The sequence below is a fragment of the Euprymna scolopes genome, chromosome 8 (assembly GCF_053919585.1).
Source record: "Euprymna scolopes isolate OS-2025 chromosome 8, ASM5391958v1, whole genome shotgun sequence".
NCBI lineage: Eukaryota > Metazoa > Mollusca > Cephalopoda > Sepiida > Sepiolidae > Euprymna > Euprymna scolopes.
Genome location: NC_136489.1, coordinates 119,292,729 through 119,312,447, shown reverse-complemented (window position 1 = coordinate 119,312,447; position 19,719 = coordinate 119,292,729). Strand labels below are relative to the sequence as shown.

At 29.5% G+C, this 19,719-nt stretch overlaps 1 protein-coding gene across 4 annotated transcripts in view; it reads left to right on the top strand.

The window, feature by feature from the left end:
• LOC145283742 (myoferlin-like) overlaps positions 1-16,534 on the top strand; it is a 425,198-nt gene extending 408,664 nt beyond the window's left edge. For all 4 annotated transcript variants that reach the window (XM_080132804.1, XM_080132803.1, XM_080132802.1 and 1 more), the window contains 5 exons: positions 1,118-1,217; positions 2,526-2,707; positions 9,392-9,501; positions 13,371-13,518; positions 15,949-16,534. In XM_080132804.1, coding sequence (XP_079988930.1) covers positions 1,118-1,217; positions 2,526-2,707; positions 9,392-9,501; positions 13,371-13,518; positions 15,949-15,981 — 573 coding nt within the window. In that variant the 3' untranslated portion in view covers positions 15,982-16,534. The remainder of the gene's footprint in view (positions 1-1,117; positions 1,218-2,525; positions 2,708-9,391; positions 9,502-13,370; positions 13,519-15,948) is intronic.
• Positions 16,535-19,719: the final 3,185 nt, after the last annotated feature.

Below are 19,719 nucleotides of genomic sequence, written 5' to 3'. Positions count from 1 at the left end.
GTAGTTTGGAGATCCCTGATCTAGAACACCACGGAAATAAGAGGTATGTGTTGGGAATACGAAAGTGAGCAAAGCCTCGACATCAGTCAGTTTGTCTTTTTTCAGAAGAGGTGTTGTCGAGTATCTTCCATAAAAATTGGATTTTGACCAAATGATTTGTGTTGTTAGATGCATTCTGTACCTTCGACCCGCATTTCGTTTAGAGGAGAGTTTGAGGAACACGGTGGTATAACATGTTTCCTCTATATATGATGCTTGTATGATTCTAGGGGCCTCATATAGGAGGGTCATTCCAAAAGTAAGACTTTCTATTTTATAACTTAAAAACTAAAACGTTGAAGAGTTACAAAGACGGAAGTGGTACCATTAAAACAAGCGACCTTTTGTGCTGCAGAATTTATTTTTCTGCATAGTCACCACGATTCTCAATACATTTTTGCTATCCTCTTTTAATGACTCGGTCGTAAAAGTCTGGAGTATGCTTTGTCATTTCACATCTGTTGGCACTCTGAAATCTAGGAACTCATCTCCTAATTGTGCTGATATCAACTGCATCGGCTTCATAAACGTTCAACAGGCGCCAGTGAATGTTGATTGGGTTAATGTTTTTTGCATGGAGGAATTCAATCGCACATCTCTGCTTCTGACACACATCCATGACAGAAATTGCTGTCTTAGTCTCACACCATCAATATCTGCAACAGAGATGAAACTTCCAGGTCATGAATGCATAAGTTCAATCATCATAATGTAATTTGAAATCCCCTCTGATCCATTCAGGCAGAATAAATAAGTAATTACTTTTGGAATGTCTCTCGTATATATTGCATTTGTTAAAATAAGTCTGTCCCTTTTCGTTTCTACGAAAACTCATGTTACTATTTTGTATTGTTTTAGTGGGGCCTAACGCTCAAATTTTTTTTTTTATCTTTATCTGAAACTGGTACCGATTACCCTGTGTTTTATTCGATTCTCTGCTGGCTAAAACTGCAGGAAGCAATAAACATTTTGTCACTACAGTTTTATTAATGTTGATTATTTTATTTTTTTATTTTATTTTTTTTTTTTTTTTTTAAGCAGGTTAAACATGATTAATGAAAACTTTATTTTGTTCCAGGAACATTTTTGGAGTTTGGATGAAACTGAACAAAACCTATCACCAATTTTGATTGCACAAATTTGGGACAATGACAAATTCTCTGCTGATGATTTCTTGGGTAGATATCTGAATTTTTTTTTTTTTTTTTTTTTCAATGGTTTATTTCAAGCATAAATTTGATTTTTCAACGAATTGATTACCAAAAATATGTACAATTTGCGAGTCATGACGCACAATGCATTTTCATACCTTTTGTGACCATTCAGTGGCCTTGTCCGTCTGTCATGGTGGGACTACCTCATTTTTGTCTTTGTATGAAAGGTATCAAATATGCTTCACTCTAACAAAGCTTCTGTTCAATAACAGAAACTAAATATTAACCTACTAAAATTATTTTAATTTTGTCTTCGCGATTTTATGGTTTGTCCACTTTTTCATTTTATATGTCTATAAATTATGTGTGTGTGTGTGTGTGTGTGTGTTTTTTTTATCATCATTAAAAACTAGATCCTGGATATGACCTTAAACTATATCCAGTGGTGAGGCCCCAACTTGCGGGCTTTGGGGAGTGTAGAGCCACCCTTTAATTACCATTGCTCCCAGGTCCACTCTGACCCGGAGTGGTAGTACCTGTTAGGGTCCCATCTATGGGTTAAATAGAAACTGATTTGAAAACAACAAATATATTCTATTAAAAAAGTTTTTTCAAAATCTTTGGATTCGGCATTAAATAACCCGAAAAGGGTTGATATGCCGTAAAACAACCAACCAACCATTAAAAACTATACATTGCAGTGTCTATTTGGGTATACCACAGTTTCATTAGTCTGGCCATGCTGGATCTGGGCTAAAAACCCGACTTATAGTAGCAAACTGACTCTTCAGTATTTTTTCCAGAAAATGGATAACTGGTTTTAACGTCAAACTCAACATGCTCACATTAATAAAATTCTGGCATGCTAAGCAAATACTAGAGTATATAGTTTTTAATAAAATACTTAGCTTTTGCAGAACCTATGATTGAGCACTATTTCTTTTTTTTTTTTTTTTTCAACTAATTTATGATATATATGAACAAAAGGGCACTGTTAGCTTGTCACGGATAACATGTAAGCTTTTAATGTAAACAACCAATTACCTAAGAAATATACCTTATTTGTTCATTATTTTTATAGGAATATGTCTTTAAAAACTGTTTTTCTAAAAGAACATTTTCGGCCGTTCCTCCAGCTTTCTTCAGTGTATTATACTGAACATGGTCAAAGGAAGAGGCGAAAATTTTGTTCTTAGAAAATAGATAAAATATATATAAAATTTATTTACTAGTGCGACATAGTTAGCATTATGACAAACCTTATGTCAATAAGGAATTTTTGCTGATGAAAGAAATTCTAAAAGATTTTAATGATTTTTCTTTCACCCTCAGGATCTGTGGAACTGAATCTAAATGCAATGCCGATGCCAGCAAAGAAACCATCACAATGTAAATTGGATCAACTGCCAGTGGCTGGAGGACCTCCTGTGAAGAGTGTCTCTCTCTTTGAACAGCGGCGACTGCGTGGGTTCTGGCCATGTTACAGTGATGAAACTGGACAGCGAAAATTAGCTGTAAGTGGACGAGGGTTTTTGCATATTTTTGTATTTGTTTTTTAATGTTTTATTTTAAATATGGTGTCTGTAGAAAGTTGTAACAGCTAGATAATTGCAGTGCAAATTTTTGTGTAGCTTACTTGCCATAAATATACTCTTATACTATATATATATATATATATATATATATATATGTGTGTGTGTGTGTTTTTTATTACCGTTTTTAATCTGCTTGGTTACACATTTTGATTACGGAGTCATGTTAACGATCCGATAATTTCATCAGACTTCACAAAAATAAATATTTATTACCATATTTTGCTCTACAGCAGTATTGAGCACTTTCTTCAGTTTTTTTTTTTTTTTTTTTTTTTTACCATTTACCACTTATATATATATATATATATATATATATATGAAAATTGTTTTTGGAGTTTTCTGTTGAATAATAAATTTACACTTAAATTTATTATTCAACAGAATACTCCAAAAACAATTCATATATATATATATATATATATATATATATGAAAATTTTGGAATATTGTCGAATAATAAATTTAAGTGTAAATTTTAATTTACAGTTTTAAATTCCTTTATTTTCCCATCTATATATCTAAAAATTTAATTCTTGGTTCGTTCGTTATTAATAGTTTAAATAACCACTGGACCAATTGCTTCGACATTTTTGTATAATATGTTTACTGTATCCATGCATGTTTTTATATATCTCTTTTTAATTATAACATTATACTTACTTTTTCTTTAATAAATAGGTGGTTTTCTTTGTTCCGATGTTAGTATTTTTTTTTTATTTGGGGACATATTTATTTATCGCCGCCTGCCGTCACGTGACATCACTTAAAGGAAGTTTTGGTCTCACCACGACAGGCCGTGTGTGGTCTCACTTAATAAACAAATTCTTATGTTTTATGAATTAATTTTTAAAAATATCAGATTCTAATCGGTAAATTTTAAATGGATTTAATCACGTGATTATTTATAATGTAACCATGTGATTGAAATTTAATTTAAATTAATCACATGTGGTCGCTTTCCTACGGGCAAAATGAATGCTGACACTCAAAATGTATAAACATTTTGACCCCTCCCTTTACTTAAAAATTCACCAAAAATCAGGAAATTAACCAATTTTAATGAAAATTTCAGTATTTATCAAATAATGATTGTGGAATTATTTTTTATTTAAATCTTAGTGAAAATGTATTATTTTGCTTAAATAAAAAATACCTTTACTAAAGTTATGGTTTTCAGTAGTAAATAAAAAACGCAGGAATTTTTTTTTTTTTTTTTTTTTTTTTTGATATAAATAAAGCATCGTAATTTGTAACAATAAAAAAAAAAAATACTTTTTATAGGAACATTATGAAAAAAGCCTCTTAATCTGTATTAATGAATTCGATATAACTCAAAGAAAAATTAATTTCTCGAACTACCGATATTATCATTGAATTAAGCATTGTTTATTTAATATTTTTACAAAAAAAAAATTATAATAGCAAAAATATTTCTTTTTTTTAAATTACAGATTTTGCAGAATTTTTATATGAAAGAGTTTAATAATTTCCTTGCTCACAAAAATGTGAAACTTTCGGTGTAACATAATTTTTATATAATATTGGCCAATAATTAAAAAAAAAAATAATTTAAAAAAAGGAACATAGAAAAACAATTAAATTAAAAAATGGTAAAATTTATACAAACATTTACAATAGAATTGTACGGATGGAGATGCCCGTCTGGGTAAAAAAGTAAAAAAAGAAACCCAGCACCCCTCCTTCCTTTTATGACCTCATTCTCAGACAGCTTTTTGACCGTCTCAGATTTTGGTCCTCTGTATATTCCGTATTTCAAAAAGTATGGTTTGTTGTGCTTATGCGAACGGCAAAAACACTTGGTTGTGGGGCTAATTCAGCTATTTTCAGCACAAACAAGGTGTTTTTTGTTTTTTTATTTTATTTAATTCAATATCTTAGGACTTTACTAATTATCTTTGAAATAGACCCGGAAAGCTGTTTATCTCTAAAAGGATTTTTACAATGAATTTATTTAACTTCAAAATTTAGCTGAATTGATAAGCTCACCGTGAAAACATTTTTCATAACTTTTTTTTCACGTGTTCAAATATTTTTTTCCTTTGGGAAATTAAGTTTAGTCTTTAATCTTTCAAATACAATCAAAAAGTTGTCTGAAACCTACAAATAAATTGATAAATCGGCTTTCAAAACTAGATCCCCCTATTCTTTGTTTATTTTTACCTAAAAAATGGATATTAGCAGCAAATCGACCATTGTGGATCATTTTTTTTACTATTCAGAAAATTAAAGATTCAATTAGATTCCTATTTCAGTCACCTAAATTATTTAGTGTGAAATGAGTTTAGGAATTTATATCCAAACATAAATATTATTTTTACTTAAAAAAAAAAAAAATAACATTAATACATTGAGTTAAGGAAAATTTTCATAGAATGCTCTGCTTTATGGTTGTTGTAAAAATGGAACGGAAATTTAAACTTCGTTCCCTTTTAAATTTGGTACATTTTTACATTACATCCAACTCCTCGTTCACATTCGACATGTCAACTTTTATAGGTTTTTGGGTATGCTGACAAGATTTGGGGGTCTATTCCAAAAGCCGTTCTTAGATGGGGAGGTTGGGGGTGTCTATTCCGAGAGCCGTTCTTAACATGGGTAGATTGGAGTGTTTATTCGTTGTAAACGTATCTGACAACCTATAAATGTTGACATTTCCAATGTGAATGGTAAGTTGGACTTATGTAAAAAAAAATCACAAAAAGATATACCAAACTGACTTTTTTCGTTTAAAAATGGAATTATTCCCCTTTCGTTAATAACTTTTTAAAAATATTTTGTGTTTTATACATATAAAGTACAATTGTTGAACGTTTGGGGAGGGGCACAATTAAAAAAGAATAAAACGGAGCGAAATTAAGTTTCCGTTCCATTTTTACAACAACCGTAAAACAGCGCATACTCAGCAAGTTTTATCATAAGTTATAAACATCTAGATGTATTTACATTATATTAAAAATTATACCATTAAAATCTGGTAGCTAAGTGTCAAATCTGCTTAAAATGTTGAAAAAAGGAAAAAATAGAACCTCTCCCAAACATACTGGCAATAATTTAGTTTCGTCCTTCCCATGAGTGTTTCGAATAAGGGGGATTGATTTACTAGGATTTGTATTAGCTGAGCACTTTTTAAAATTATTTAATTGTTGAATTTGCATTTTGGTCAAATTTGTTAGTTTGCAATCGCTGATAACCCACTCAAAAAATTGAACAAAGACAAAATTAAAAAGAATGGTACTTTCACCTAACTATTTACAGTGTTCATATAAAGCATTCATCTGTTCTTTTTATAATAAAAATTCCGTTTTAAAAAAAGAAACGTTTACTGCCAACTTTCTTTAAAAAAAAGTGTAAGTTTTCCTGAAAAAAAAAAAAACTTTCACCTAACAATTTATGGTAAAAAAATTAATCATTTTTGTGGAAAAAAACAACTTTTATTGATAAAAAAAAATTGCAAAAAATAATAAAAGTAAATAAACAATACAAAATGCAATTTTTCTTGAGGAATGTGTTCCATTTTAACAAACTGAGCCACAGCAACACGTGGCCGGGTGCAGCTAGTGTGTGTATATATATATATATATATATATATATTTCTGTAGAAATATACTTTATTTCCTTATAAGATATACCAATCCTTATTTAAGAAACTCGATGTAATTACAGAGCAATATACTGAATGAATGAAAAAAGTCTATATTCCAAAGTTCATGATGTTGACCATCTTACAATTTATTCCTTTAATTCAGTTGACATAATTTTTGACAGTATCTGTTTTGTAGCACAAAATCAATCCCTTATATCAATCAATGAATCTATTTTGCCCTTAACACCTCAGAAGAAATAGCAACAATCAATCCACCAAAAGGAAATAAAATGCGTTTGAAGAAACGTTTGTTTCATTACGGAGGGTGTGGGGATCATCAGGCTAATTGTGTGGATGTCTCGTTTGTGATTGCATTGTAACATAAGAATAAAATGATGGGTAAAAAATAATACAGCTTATTGTTTTAGTTTCCACGTCAGAGTAAAGTGACCTTTGCAAATTTGACCCACTCCAACAAAAGGCTTAACATCCATTGATTGTAGAAATAAATTATATTGTAATCAATGAGTGTGATTGGTTAGTTAGTGAAAGTAAACATTACTTGGATGTAGAAGTTAGTGCAAGTAAACATCACTTGGATGTAAAAGTTAGTGAAAGTAAACATTACTTGGATGTAAAAGTTAGTGAAAGTAAACATCACTTGGATGCAAAAGTTAGTGAAAGTAAACATCACTTGGATGCAAAAGTTAGTGAAAGTAAACACTACTTGGATGTAAAAGTTAGTGAAAGTAAACACTACTTGGATGCAAAAGTTAGTGAAAGTAAACATCACTTGGATGCAAAAGTTAGTGAAAGTAAACATCACTTGGATGCAAAAGTTAGTGAAAGTAAACATCACTTGGATGTAAAAGTTAGTGAAAGTAAACATCACTTGGATGTAAAAGTTAGTGAAAGTAAACATCACTTGGATGTAAAAGTTAGTGAAAATAAACATCACTTGGATGTAAAAGTTAGTGAAAGTAAACATCACTTGGATGTAAAAGTTAGTGAAAGTAAACATCACTTGGATGTAAAAGTTAGTGAAAGTAAACATCACTTGGATGTAAAAGTTAGTGAAAGTAAACATCACTTGGATGTAAAAGTTAGTGAAAGTAAACATCACTTGGATGTAAAAGTTAGTGAAAGTAAACACTACTTGGATGTAAAAGTTAGTGAAAGTAAACATCACTTGGATGTAAAAGTTAGTGAAAGTAAACATCACTTGGATGTAAAAGTTAGTGAAAGTAAACATCACTTGGATGTAAAAGTTAGTGAAAGTAAACATCACTTGGATGTAAAAGTTAGTGAAAGTAAACATCACTTGGATGCAAAAGTTAGTGAAAGTAAACATCACTTGGATGTAAAAGTTAGTGAAAGTAAACATCACTTGGATGTAAAAGTTAGTGAAAGTAAACATCACTTGGATGTAAAAGTTAGTGAAAGTAAACATCACTTGGATGTAAAAGTTAGTGAAAGTAAACATCACTTGGATGTAAAAGTTAGTGAAAGTAAACATCACTTGGATGTAAAAGTTAGTGAAAGTAAACATCACTTGGATGTAAAAGTTAGTGAAAGTAAACATCACTTGGATGTAAAAGTTAGTGAAAGTAAACATCACTTGGATGTAAAAGTTAGTGAAAGTAAACATCACTTGGATGTAAAAGTTAGTGAAAGTAAACATCACTTGGATGTAAAAGTTAGTGAAAGTAAACATCACTTGGATGTAAAAGTTAGTGAAAGTAAACATCACTTGGATGCAAAAGTTAGTGAAAGTAAACATCACTTGGATGCAAAAGTTAGTGAAAGTAAACACTACTTGGATGCAAAAGTTAGTGAAAGTAAACACTACTTGGATGCAAAAGTTAGTGAAAGTAAACACTACTTGGATGCAAAAGTTAGTGAAAGTAAACATCACTTGGATGCAAAAGTTAGTGAAAGTAAACACTACTTGGATGCAAAAGTTAGTGAAAGTAAACATCACTTGGATGCAAAAGTTAGTGAAAGTAAACATCACTTGGATGCAAAAGTTAGTGAAAGTAAACATCACTTGGATGCAAAAGTTAGTGAAAGTAAACATCACTTGGATGCAAAAGTTAGTGAAAGTAAACATCACTTGGATGCAAAAGTTAGTGAAAGTAAACACTACTTGGATGCAAAAGTTAGTGAAAGTAAACATCACTTCGATGCAAAAGTTAGTGAAAGTAAACACTACTTGGATGTAAAAGTTAGTGAAAGTAAACACTACTTGGATGTAAAAGCGACCACAACTCAAATTCATTAAATTAACCAATCAATTCCGTCTGGGAATGACACATAAACGGTTTTGTGCAGTTTAGTTGCCATAAACATATTCTCATACTATTACTATGCTCTACTCTGATGTTGAGCACTGCTGAAGTAAAATGACCTTTTCTTTTTTCCATGTCATTGTCAGCTAAATATTCTTTAAATAAAATGTCTATTTATTTAAAATTGTAGCAATTTCTTTCCTTTTAAAAAAAAAAAAAAAAAAAATAGGTCATTTTTTTTCAGTAAAATATTCTTCAAATCCATGAAACAAATGTCCCTTTAAGAAACGTATTCATTTGGGCAATTTCATTATTTCTTAAATAATAAATATTTTCCGTCTGCTTACTATAAAAATAATTGCCAGCAAAATATTCTTAAAATCAATACAATGAATGTTGCTGTTTGAAACGTATTTATTTTCAATTTGATTTTGGAACAATTGAATTTAAAATGAGTAAAGCTAGAATTTATTTTTACTTTAGCGACATCAGATTCATCACCAATCAAAGTAAAAAAAAAAAATTATAGCGTGCATACAACAAACACAAAATACTTTCACGTATAGATTTATTAAAAACTCAGCATCTAATAGTTAAAATTTTGTAAGAAGCATGTTTAGAGGACAAGCTTTCAAGCACAAATTTTTGAAGTAGTCATATATTTTACCAATTTGTTTGAACCTTTGTGTTTACCATTTTAATTTTCTTTCAGGGCAAAATTGAAATGGAATTAGAACTTCTGACACAAGAGGAAGCTGAGAGTCGTCCCGCTGGTAGTGCCCGTGAAGATCCTAATGAAAACCCACATTTGGAGCCTCCAAAGTAAATTACTTTCTTTTTTTTTTTTTGTTTATATATTAGCAACTGATTTATTTTCATTTCATTCTAATATCTTCTATTATATAAAGTAAAGAGAAATTTGCCCCTTATTTAATTGATCGTTATAACTTCATAACCAAAAAGTACATAAAAACCTGCTTTGTATAATTGGTATGTTAAAAAAAAAAGTTCTGTTCCAATTGTCTTTTATTACTTGATAAAAATAAAATGAAAATCCATGTTGTAGTCTGCATGGGAGTAGGAGTGAATAATTCATCCATACAGTACTAAGACCTCATCCTTCAACTCTGTGAAAGAAATAGGTTATAAATCTAATTAGGGTCATTTTTTTTATATTACACTGTTAGAAATCTTAGTAATTACAATGCTGAATAGCAATTGAGCAGCCAATAAAATAAGGATTAATAAAATTTTGTATTCTGATTTAAAATTTATACAAAAACAAATCTTCATCCCAAGGAACTTCCTGGAATATACCATAGCAAAACGATCCCTAGATTTCTTGGTGTAAAAATACAACTTGCTAAATAGTTTGCACTATTTTTTTCACTTTCATTGATCAGACAGAAGTGTTTCGGTTTTCTGCCATATTTGTAGTTTGCATATGGAGTAACACACTTGTAGAGTGATGCACTATAAATAAAATATTTTGGTTATAGTCAGCTAATGTACTTCCTAACTTCCGGTGTAGCACTACCGGAAACGATAACAAGGCAAATCAGTTCCTTCACTTTTATTGCTCTTCAGTATTTCTATTGTGAACTGATTTATTGGTGCCCCAACAAAGGAGGGATTAGACAAAGTAATTCACTCTTGTTCGTTTTTTTTTTTTTTTTTTTTTTTTTTTTTTTTTTTTTTTTTTTGCACTTTCCTCAATAACCATGCCTTGGATATTTTTTTAAATTTTGTTCTCAATAACCTCTTCTTGAATGTTAAAAATTTTTCACAAACTCGTGAAGGGTGGGTGGGGGGGCACATGTCCAGCTTTTTGAAATATAAGAAAAGAACATTATTGAAAAGTATACAATAAAAATTAACAAAATTATACAGGTAAAAATAACACAATTAGTCATCGTTTACACTTTTTAATAACATTTTTAAAAATTTTTTATTTTAAATTTTGTAAGAAATATGTTTATAAAATTATATAAAAAAAAATTTATTTTAAAATATTTTTTTTAATTTTTATAATACCTATGTTTATAAAAGCATAAAAATAAAATTAATGAAATCAAAATAACAAATTTCCAAACATCATAAAAAAACGTATCCAATACATAATATTCTCAAAATATTTTCAAGTGTTTTCAATAATTATTTAAAAATAAAAAATAAAAACGCAAAATGTGTTTTCAATAATTCTTAAAAAAAAAAATAAAATAAAAACTAATTTCAATTATTCTCAATTAAAATGAGGCTGAAAAAACTTTTCAATGATTATTAAATTAAAAAAAAAAAAAAAAATGGGAAAAACAAAAAATAGAGCACATGTCCAGGGGATATATAGGCATGAGAGAAAAAAAAAAGCAAAGGAACTAATTTGCTTTGTCACCACTTCCGGTAGTACTACGTTGGAAGTTAGGAAGTACGTTAGCTGACTATAACAAATAAATTTAATAAAATCAATCTATACAGAAATATATATACTATTTTGGGGTTCCCACCCTCCCTGACAAAGGAGGGATTGGACCTAATAATTTACTTCTGCTTGTGTGTTCGCACTTTTCTCAATAACCATGCTTTGGATTTTTTTTTTTTTTTTTACACAAACATTAGTCATGGTGAAAGTAAATTCTTGCCAGAACGGATTTTCCGAGATGACTCTAGTTGACCCCCTAGGGGTAAAATTGCCCCCAAATCGTTCGTCCTTTTGTTTGTTCACACTTTTCTCAATAACCACTCCTTGAACTTTTTTTTTTTAAATTTTGCACAAATATTAGCCATGGTGAAAGTAAATTTTTTACTCGTTGGGGAGAGGGGGGGGGCTGCATGCTCAGCTTGTTTATTTACAAGTTAATAACTATTACAACTTATTACAATCTTAGAAAGTGAAATGCCTGTTTAAACATAATTGCTTATAAGTATATATTGATGTGCACAGACGTTCATTCTTAGTTATGACATAATACAATCATTTCTATTCATTTTTTCATTTACATTTAACTTCTGCTTATTAGACATAGTTCTATTTTGAACAATTCATTTTAAAATCAATAAAATTGAAAACCTTTTACCTTAGCAACATTAATCACTACTCTGCATCTTTGCTGAGCAGACGATCTCTATATCTTTCTGTGAAAGGTGATAACTTGAATGCCTTAGCATATTACTCTATAGATAACTAGAAAATGTACCTGGTGTTGCCCAGTATTAAACATAATGTTAAATTTCTTTAAAAAAAAAAATATGAAGTAAAAGAAAAAAAAAAAACTGAAAGAAACTGAGACATGTGCATAAAAGTATTGTTTTGTTGAAACAGTTCACTTCTTGTAAGAAAAACAAAAAATGCTCCAGATGAGATCGAAATCAAACCCCCAAAGACAGTGAGTTAAATACGATAACCATTAAGCCAGCTTGACACGGTCTTTTAAAAGTGTTTTCAAACCTACTTATTCTTAACATAAGTAATCTATCATGCGAACGATTCACACATGCGAATTCATGAAACAGTTGAAAAACAGATAAAAGTACCAATTTTTCAAATTTGACTCCTTAGCAGCCCTTTTATTCCGGATGAAAACCAATTAAAGTTTTTCACATGTCCGAATACGTCATACTAGCATGACCTGTGGAAATTCCACAGGGGGACTCATTCATATGTAATATATTAATGTTGGCATTTTATGAATGTTTAGTATAAATGGAGATGCTCTGATATTATTGTAGCTCTTTTGTTAAAACTGCAAAAGTATTTATCTAAGCTAGCGTAGCCCGGTCATATAATATACGTAAATATGATATTTGAATTTATGCAGATTTCGTATATATTATGATAGAATTAATGTTCTATCGATTTTTATATATTATAAAGTTGTGATTTCAAAAATAAAAAAATATATCTTTATGACTTGGATGCATCAGCTTGAATCGAAACCAAAACTTATGAAAAAAATAAAAATATATATATAAAAAACTTGAATTTCTTCAGCTATAATTGAAACCAAAACTTATGAATAATTCTTAGTAAAATTATTTATTACACGAAATGGAGGGTCATAACAATTAAATGACAGTCACTCGGAAGAAAAAAAAATATGTAAGTGTTACATGCAAAAATAACACAGCAGTTATCGTATTGATATATAGATACCAAATTTCAAGTCGGTAGATCAAAAATTCGTTGAGTATATAGGTTGAGAAGTGTCCTCTCTCACATGCACATTCTCACTTTTCTAGATAGATAATAAACATTCAAAATAACATCAGCTTACACAATCAACATTCGTTGTAAAACAGTTGAGATTAAAAGGAAATGCTGACTTTCACGCATATTCAATGCAATGTGTATTATGTAGAAAAGTAAAATGGTCAACCATAGTCAAGGGCAACCCAAAGACTTCCTTTCGTTATGTACTACACTAAGATGTAGAGGAGGATGTGACTCGTTTCCCTGGATTATTCCACATACCATTGATCCTCACCTTATAATGCTGAATATTTAGCAAGAGACATTGAGTACCAAGGAGTACCGAGGATTGGTCCCTGATCTCCCAGCCCATTCGCAAACATTCTTAACATTATGCCAAATGGATCAATCAATCATGTAATGTACATAACATTTTGAAGGGTTTTAATTTGCCTAAGAAACAGTTCTATGAAATGACGTTAAAAATGATTCTATTGTGTTTCAGGCGACCAGAAACTTCTTTCATGTGGTTCACCTCTCCATGGAAAACTTTCAAGTACATCGTCTGGAAGAATTACAAGTGGAAGCTGTTGATAGCTCTTCTGATTATCTTTTTAGTGATCCTTGTATTGCTCTTCATCTATGCATTCCCTGTAAGTATCGGCCTCTTTCTGCCACCCCCTTTTTACATGTTTTTTCTGTTGAAATACGTCACCTTTTTACATCGGAGGTATTTTATTAATGATTTATCTTTATCACAAAATGCTTGCACTTTTTTTTTTTTTTTTCAAGTCCCAACTTATCAAGGCCAGATGCCACTTGAAAATGTTAATGAGATGGATAGATTGTCAGTTGAATGATGAAGAATATTATGAGAGGATTGAAAATGATAACTGGACAAAATTTGATGATTTTATGAGGATGCTTTATGACAAGTATTTTTGTGACATTGGATTTGAATACAACTATTTTGTAGTCAACATGGAAAAAAAGTTTTGTAATGTGTTCCACAAATGGAAAATTCATGGAAAAAAATTCATGGAAATTCCATCTAATGTTAAGCATACAAGTGCTAGCAAGCTTATGGTAGCCTGCAAAAAACAATCTTGTATAAAACTGAAGCTTCTATTGTTGGCATTGGTTTCTCCAATATTTTTCTAGTTAGAATTCTTTCTAGAAAGTTGCCATGTACTTAACAAGAGGAACCACATGAAGATTGCCATCATAAGTGAAAGTGATTTTTGTGGAGCAAACTGGATTTGAACTTGGGACACCCAGGTCGTCAGTCCATATCGTTAACCATTGAATTACCGTCACCTCCCACAAAAATCAATAAGTGAGATTGATCTTTGAAAAAAGGATGGGGGTGTGCTGGTCTTAGAATGCAGAATTCATACAGAGAAATATTTGAACAATCAAACTATTACAGGTGGGCATACAAGAAAGACAGTTCTTATCCAGCATCCAAGAGAAGTGATCGAAAATCACTTTAATTTTAGCCTACACCAACGAAAATAATAAATATATTAACTGATTTTTTTTTTTAATATGGAGTTTGAATATTTCATTGTTTGGAGAAAATAGCTGTTCAAAACAATTAGAAAAGATTTTTTTTTGTTAGCAAAACCTTGCAGAGAATTTAGCAGAGATGTTTTTAATGAATGACCACTTATCAAAGTCAAAATCCACTTGAGGATGTAAGTTGATGGGATAGATAGATTGTCATTTGAACAAAGAATATTACGAGAAGACTAAAAAGTAATGAATGGAATAAAAAAAGATTTGATTAACTTTTGAGGATGGTTTATTGCAAATATTTGGTGCCATTGGATTTGTAGTTCGTAGGAAAGCAGCCAACGATAATGTGTTCCATAGATCAAATGGATCCATTTTCATTTTTTTTTTTTTTTTTTTTTTTTCTTCATAGCGTTATGTACTAATTTATAAAGAAAATGCTGATTCAATTTTTTGAGTTTATCAGATAAGGGAGGAATGGGTTAGGCAGAGGAGAAAGAGGGGGTTGGTGAGAGGGGAAACAAGGAGGGAGGAAAGAGAAAAAAAATAGTGATATAAATATATAGAGGTAGAAATATAGAAGTTTAAATAAAAATGTTATACTTTTTTCTGTGGCAATGTCGAACAGCCTTGCTAGTAGTTACTGAAGGAAAAGCTATATTCATTGTCAAAACATAATCACAGTACATATGTTGCAATGATGAATAGATATGCATGGAATAACGCACAAATAAATATGACCGACTTAATTGTTTACGTTCTTGAAGGATGATGCTGCGACCAGAAGAAAAGGCCATAGAAAGATGGTTGGTTATTCTGGAAGTTTCATCTAACTGTAGCTAGAAAGTGAGGTAGACTTCAACTGTCAAAGACATTATACGTGAATGGCATCAATTGTGAAAATCATCCTAAAATGGAGAACCAAGTAAACCATGTACACGAACCTTGAAAAACAACCACCAAGAGGCTGAATCAGGTTTTCTAAATCCAGACGTGAAGGAGAGGAGATTGATATTTTCGAAAATAGAAGAGTGCATTCTCTTGTTGCTCAGTATAAGTCAGTGAAAATGGTTTGGATATGGTCCAAGTGAAATAACTTCTGAATATTGGTCACCTGTAATAAAACGATTTAAATCATTCCTTACTCCAATATTTAATTAATTGTATTCCAATACAAGATTTTTCACAATATAAGATTTAATAATTAAATCCATTACAATATACTTTTTCCTGAATTTTTATTTTATTTATTTATTTTACAAACTCAATTCATAAAGCAACGTTTGATAGCAAAAATAATTTGTCTAAAACTTAATATTATTCAACTTGACTTTAGTCCAGGATATTTAATATATTATTGCTACATTTAAAGATTTTGTCAAATTTAATAATAAAGTTAGAAAACGACTAAACATTAAAGTTATCAAATGCAAATATACTTATTTTATTTTATAGAATTCTTTAGAAGATAACTTAATATTGTTGTACTTTTGTTTTTTGTTTGTACATTTGTATTTTTAATGGTGATGTTCCTTTTATTCACATATTTTTCCTGTTTCTTACCTCAGGGAGACATTTCTCGGAAAATTGTTGGGTCCTAAAAAGCACCTGGATTTCTCTCTCTTTCTCTCCTGGATCTGTCCACCTCCCGTCACAAGTATTTTCTACACTCACTGGTTGTGGTTTTATCCTGGTAAACGCATTTAAAAAAATCAAGCAAAATCAAAAAAAAAAAAAAAAAAAATCAAACATGGTTTCTATCCTTCACTCTGTTGTTTTTATACTTATATCACTTTGGATATTTATGCAACTCCCGACTTTGGTAAGTATCGATAGCTACACTCAGTTGCGGAATCTAGAGTGATCTCCCTTGAACAAGATTTTTAATGCCTGTAATTTCAACAAGAACGACTTTGCTTTCAGCCAAAATCATGCGAAGCAAAAAGAACAGCTTGACTGATTTTGTTTTTTAATTAAAAAATAGCATTTAACACTTTTGGTTGCGTTGGATCAAAATTTATACTTTTCTACAAGTCGCTCAAATAATTATTAATAATTGCTATAAGTTCTGAATTTTTGTTAATTTTTATGCTCATATTTTTTAATGGGGAAAATATTGCTTTATTAGAAAGCATTAAACAACAAAAACTTAAAGTGATATTGGTATTTTTTTTTTTTTTTTCATAAGAAAAGTTTTATTTTTATTTTGTTAAGATTCTTTTTTTTTATTCTTTAAATGGTTAATATTAACGTTAGGAGCATCCTTTAAAAATGCTGTTCTGTACTGTTTGGAAAGAACTTATTGTATAAGATCGTTATATTTTTTGGGGGGAAAAAGATAAATAAAATAAATTATAGCAAGTTGAATCTTACATTCAAAATTCTAAAAAGATCAAAAACATTTGATAATGTGGGATTTAAAAAAATATATATAGCCGACGTAAATAACTAATACAGAAGGGAAATAAGGCTGTATTACAGCACAAGGGACCCCCCCCCCCATCCAATCATTTTTATTTAAAATCAAGATGCACGAACTGACTTATTGGTTTAATATGAAAGGAAAATTATTTACATTTGGATTTTTATATATTTGGATATCTCTTAAGACCGAAGGCGATTTGAGAATGGGGGGGGGGGATTAATGAGATGAAATGATTGTCTTTTAAAAGTGTAGAATATTACGAGAGGATTCAGAGAGCTTGATGGGATGGTCCACATGAGATGTTTATTTCACTATTTTGTATGTCTGATTAACATTACTATAACTTTGTTTTTGAAAACAAAAGAATTGACTATAACGATTTTATACAATAACGTAAGTTGTTTTCAAATGTTGACAGCATTTTTTTTTTTTTTTTTTAGATTCCTCTAAAATCAATATTAATTCCTCAAGTTTAATTTTTTTTTTTCCATTAAAACAAACCAATTTGATAACTTCATAAAACTATAAAATTGAGTTGTTGTTTTTTTAAATACCAAATTTCTTAATACCTTAAAAACAGATAAACTAAATTTCAGATGTTAATATTAAACTTTAGATGAAACCTAAAACGGGTTTGAATATTTCATTCTACCTAAGAAAAAAAATTCAGTAAATAAGATCCCCCTGAAAACCTAAAATGTTCTCCCTTTAATTTTATAAAACTCGCTTCTTGAAATATTTAAGTGAATTTGTGTCATTAACAGAAAATTAAAAAAAACAAAACGTTTTTTGAAGTGCACTCTTCAATGTTGGAGATACAAAAGACTGCTTAAAAGGATTTTTCAAATTGCATATATTTTGGAAGACATTTGAACTGTCTATTGTCATAGATATTTGAAAAATCAAAAAATATATTCTTTATACTTATTACTAATACTTTTATATATATAAAACGACAAAACAATATTTCATATTTACTTTAAAAAATATTTTCTATCCATATATATATACATGAGTAATATACTCGTATGTTCTAAAGTCAATGGTTTTTTGTTTATAAAACCTCCCACATTGACTTTATATTGGGAGCCCCACCGATCAATTATAGTTTGTTATATTTGGAATGTTTCCTATACATGAAATTAAGATGAATTTTTTCTCTCTATAAAAACTGTTAAATTTATTTTCTTGTATCTTGTTATTTGTATTAGTTATTTCAATAAAAATTTTGAAAACGAGTACTTTTAATAAACTTTTTTTTTTTATTAATCTTTTGATAAGAAAATAAATACTAACAAAAAACTAACCATTTAATTTTAATAATAAACTTAGACTATTCAATAAAAAAAATTAAGAAAAGAAGTACTTGAAAGTTTTTTTCTTTTAGCAACAATATATTACTAACAAAACTTTTTTAAAAGCTATTTTGTTTTTGAAATTTTTACTTTTTTCTTTTTAAATTAAAAAAAAATTGTTTTTAAAGAAAAAATAAATAGCTATGAGTGAAACTTTTGCTAGAGTAAGAGGATTACTTTTCAGTTTTTCTGAATTCCAAAATATCTTTGCATTTATCTGCTTTAAAATTGTCTAAAGTTGTGAAATCATTTTTACTACTAGAAATATATATATATATATATATATTATTTATACATACACGAGATGCGTTCAATAAGTTTCCAGACTTTTTTCTGTATGAGTACTTTTATTGATTGTACACACATGAAACTCTATTCCTCTTCGAAGTAATCTCCTTCGGTTGCAATGCTTACTCCCACACCTCATCATCCCTCCCTTCCTAGAATCTATTATGCCGCTCAGAAACTGATGCTCAGTTAATGCAAGATGGCCCAGAAGCAGTCTGAACATCCCATACATTTCTGTGGCATTTTTTTCCAAGTTTCAAATAGGATTTTTTTTTTTTTTGCTTTGCTCACGTCAAGATTGCATTTTGGAAATTCATCACCTGTGACAATTAATTAGGCTTTAGTAGGGTGTATTCCAATTCCTGCTGTAGCTGTTCATTTTAACCTGAAATCATAAAAATTAGTCATCTATGATGTATAGCACTAACATACTGAATATTGGAGTGTCTATGATAATTTTAAATTCCTGTAAAAAAAAAAAAAAAAAAAAAAAAATCTGGAAACTTATTGAAAGCACCATATATATGTATATGAGAAAATTTTTATATATATTTGTAGTAAAGACAGAAGTCATTTACAGTTTGTGAGTACTCTACATAAGAAATAGAGCATACATAGCTATCAATTTTGTGTTATGGTCTGATAAGCTCTTAAAGGTGTGAAAACTAGTTACCAAGCAATATCATGTACCCAGTGATTTTTTTTTTTTTTTTTTTTTTTTTTTTTTGTGCCACTTGGTTGTTGATTATATTCATGTGCTTTTATTCTACGTAAAAATAATTACAAAACCTTTTTTACTTTTAACAAAATATATAAAAATCACTAGACATGAAATTTCATGGTGACTGATTTTCACACTCTAAGTAATCATCAGTGTGTGTGTGTATGTATATATATAATTATTTACTATAATAATTATTAAATACCTACAAACACTAGTGTTTCATCCTTTTGGGAATTATCAGTGCAGGGTGTACTGATTAACACTGGTCAATATATATTGCAAATTACGAGGAAAAGACAAGTTTTAATAATCATGATTAAAAGAAAAAATAGGCCAGCTGACCGGTTTCATCCTCACTCTTCTTGAGCTGAATTTTGGGATTTATTTATTTTTTATTTTTTTTTTTGAAAAGCAAGATGAATCCAAGAGGGGAAAATATGTTTAAAATACATTTAAAATTAAAGAGGACTAACTGGGAGAGGATAATAAAATTTAAAAAAAAAAAAAAAAAAAAAAAAAAAAAAGGAGGGGGGCGCTATATATTTAA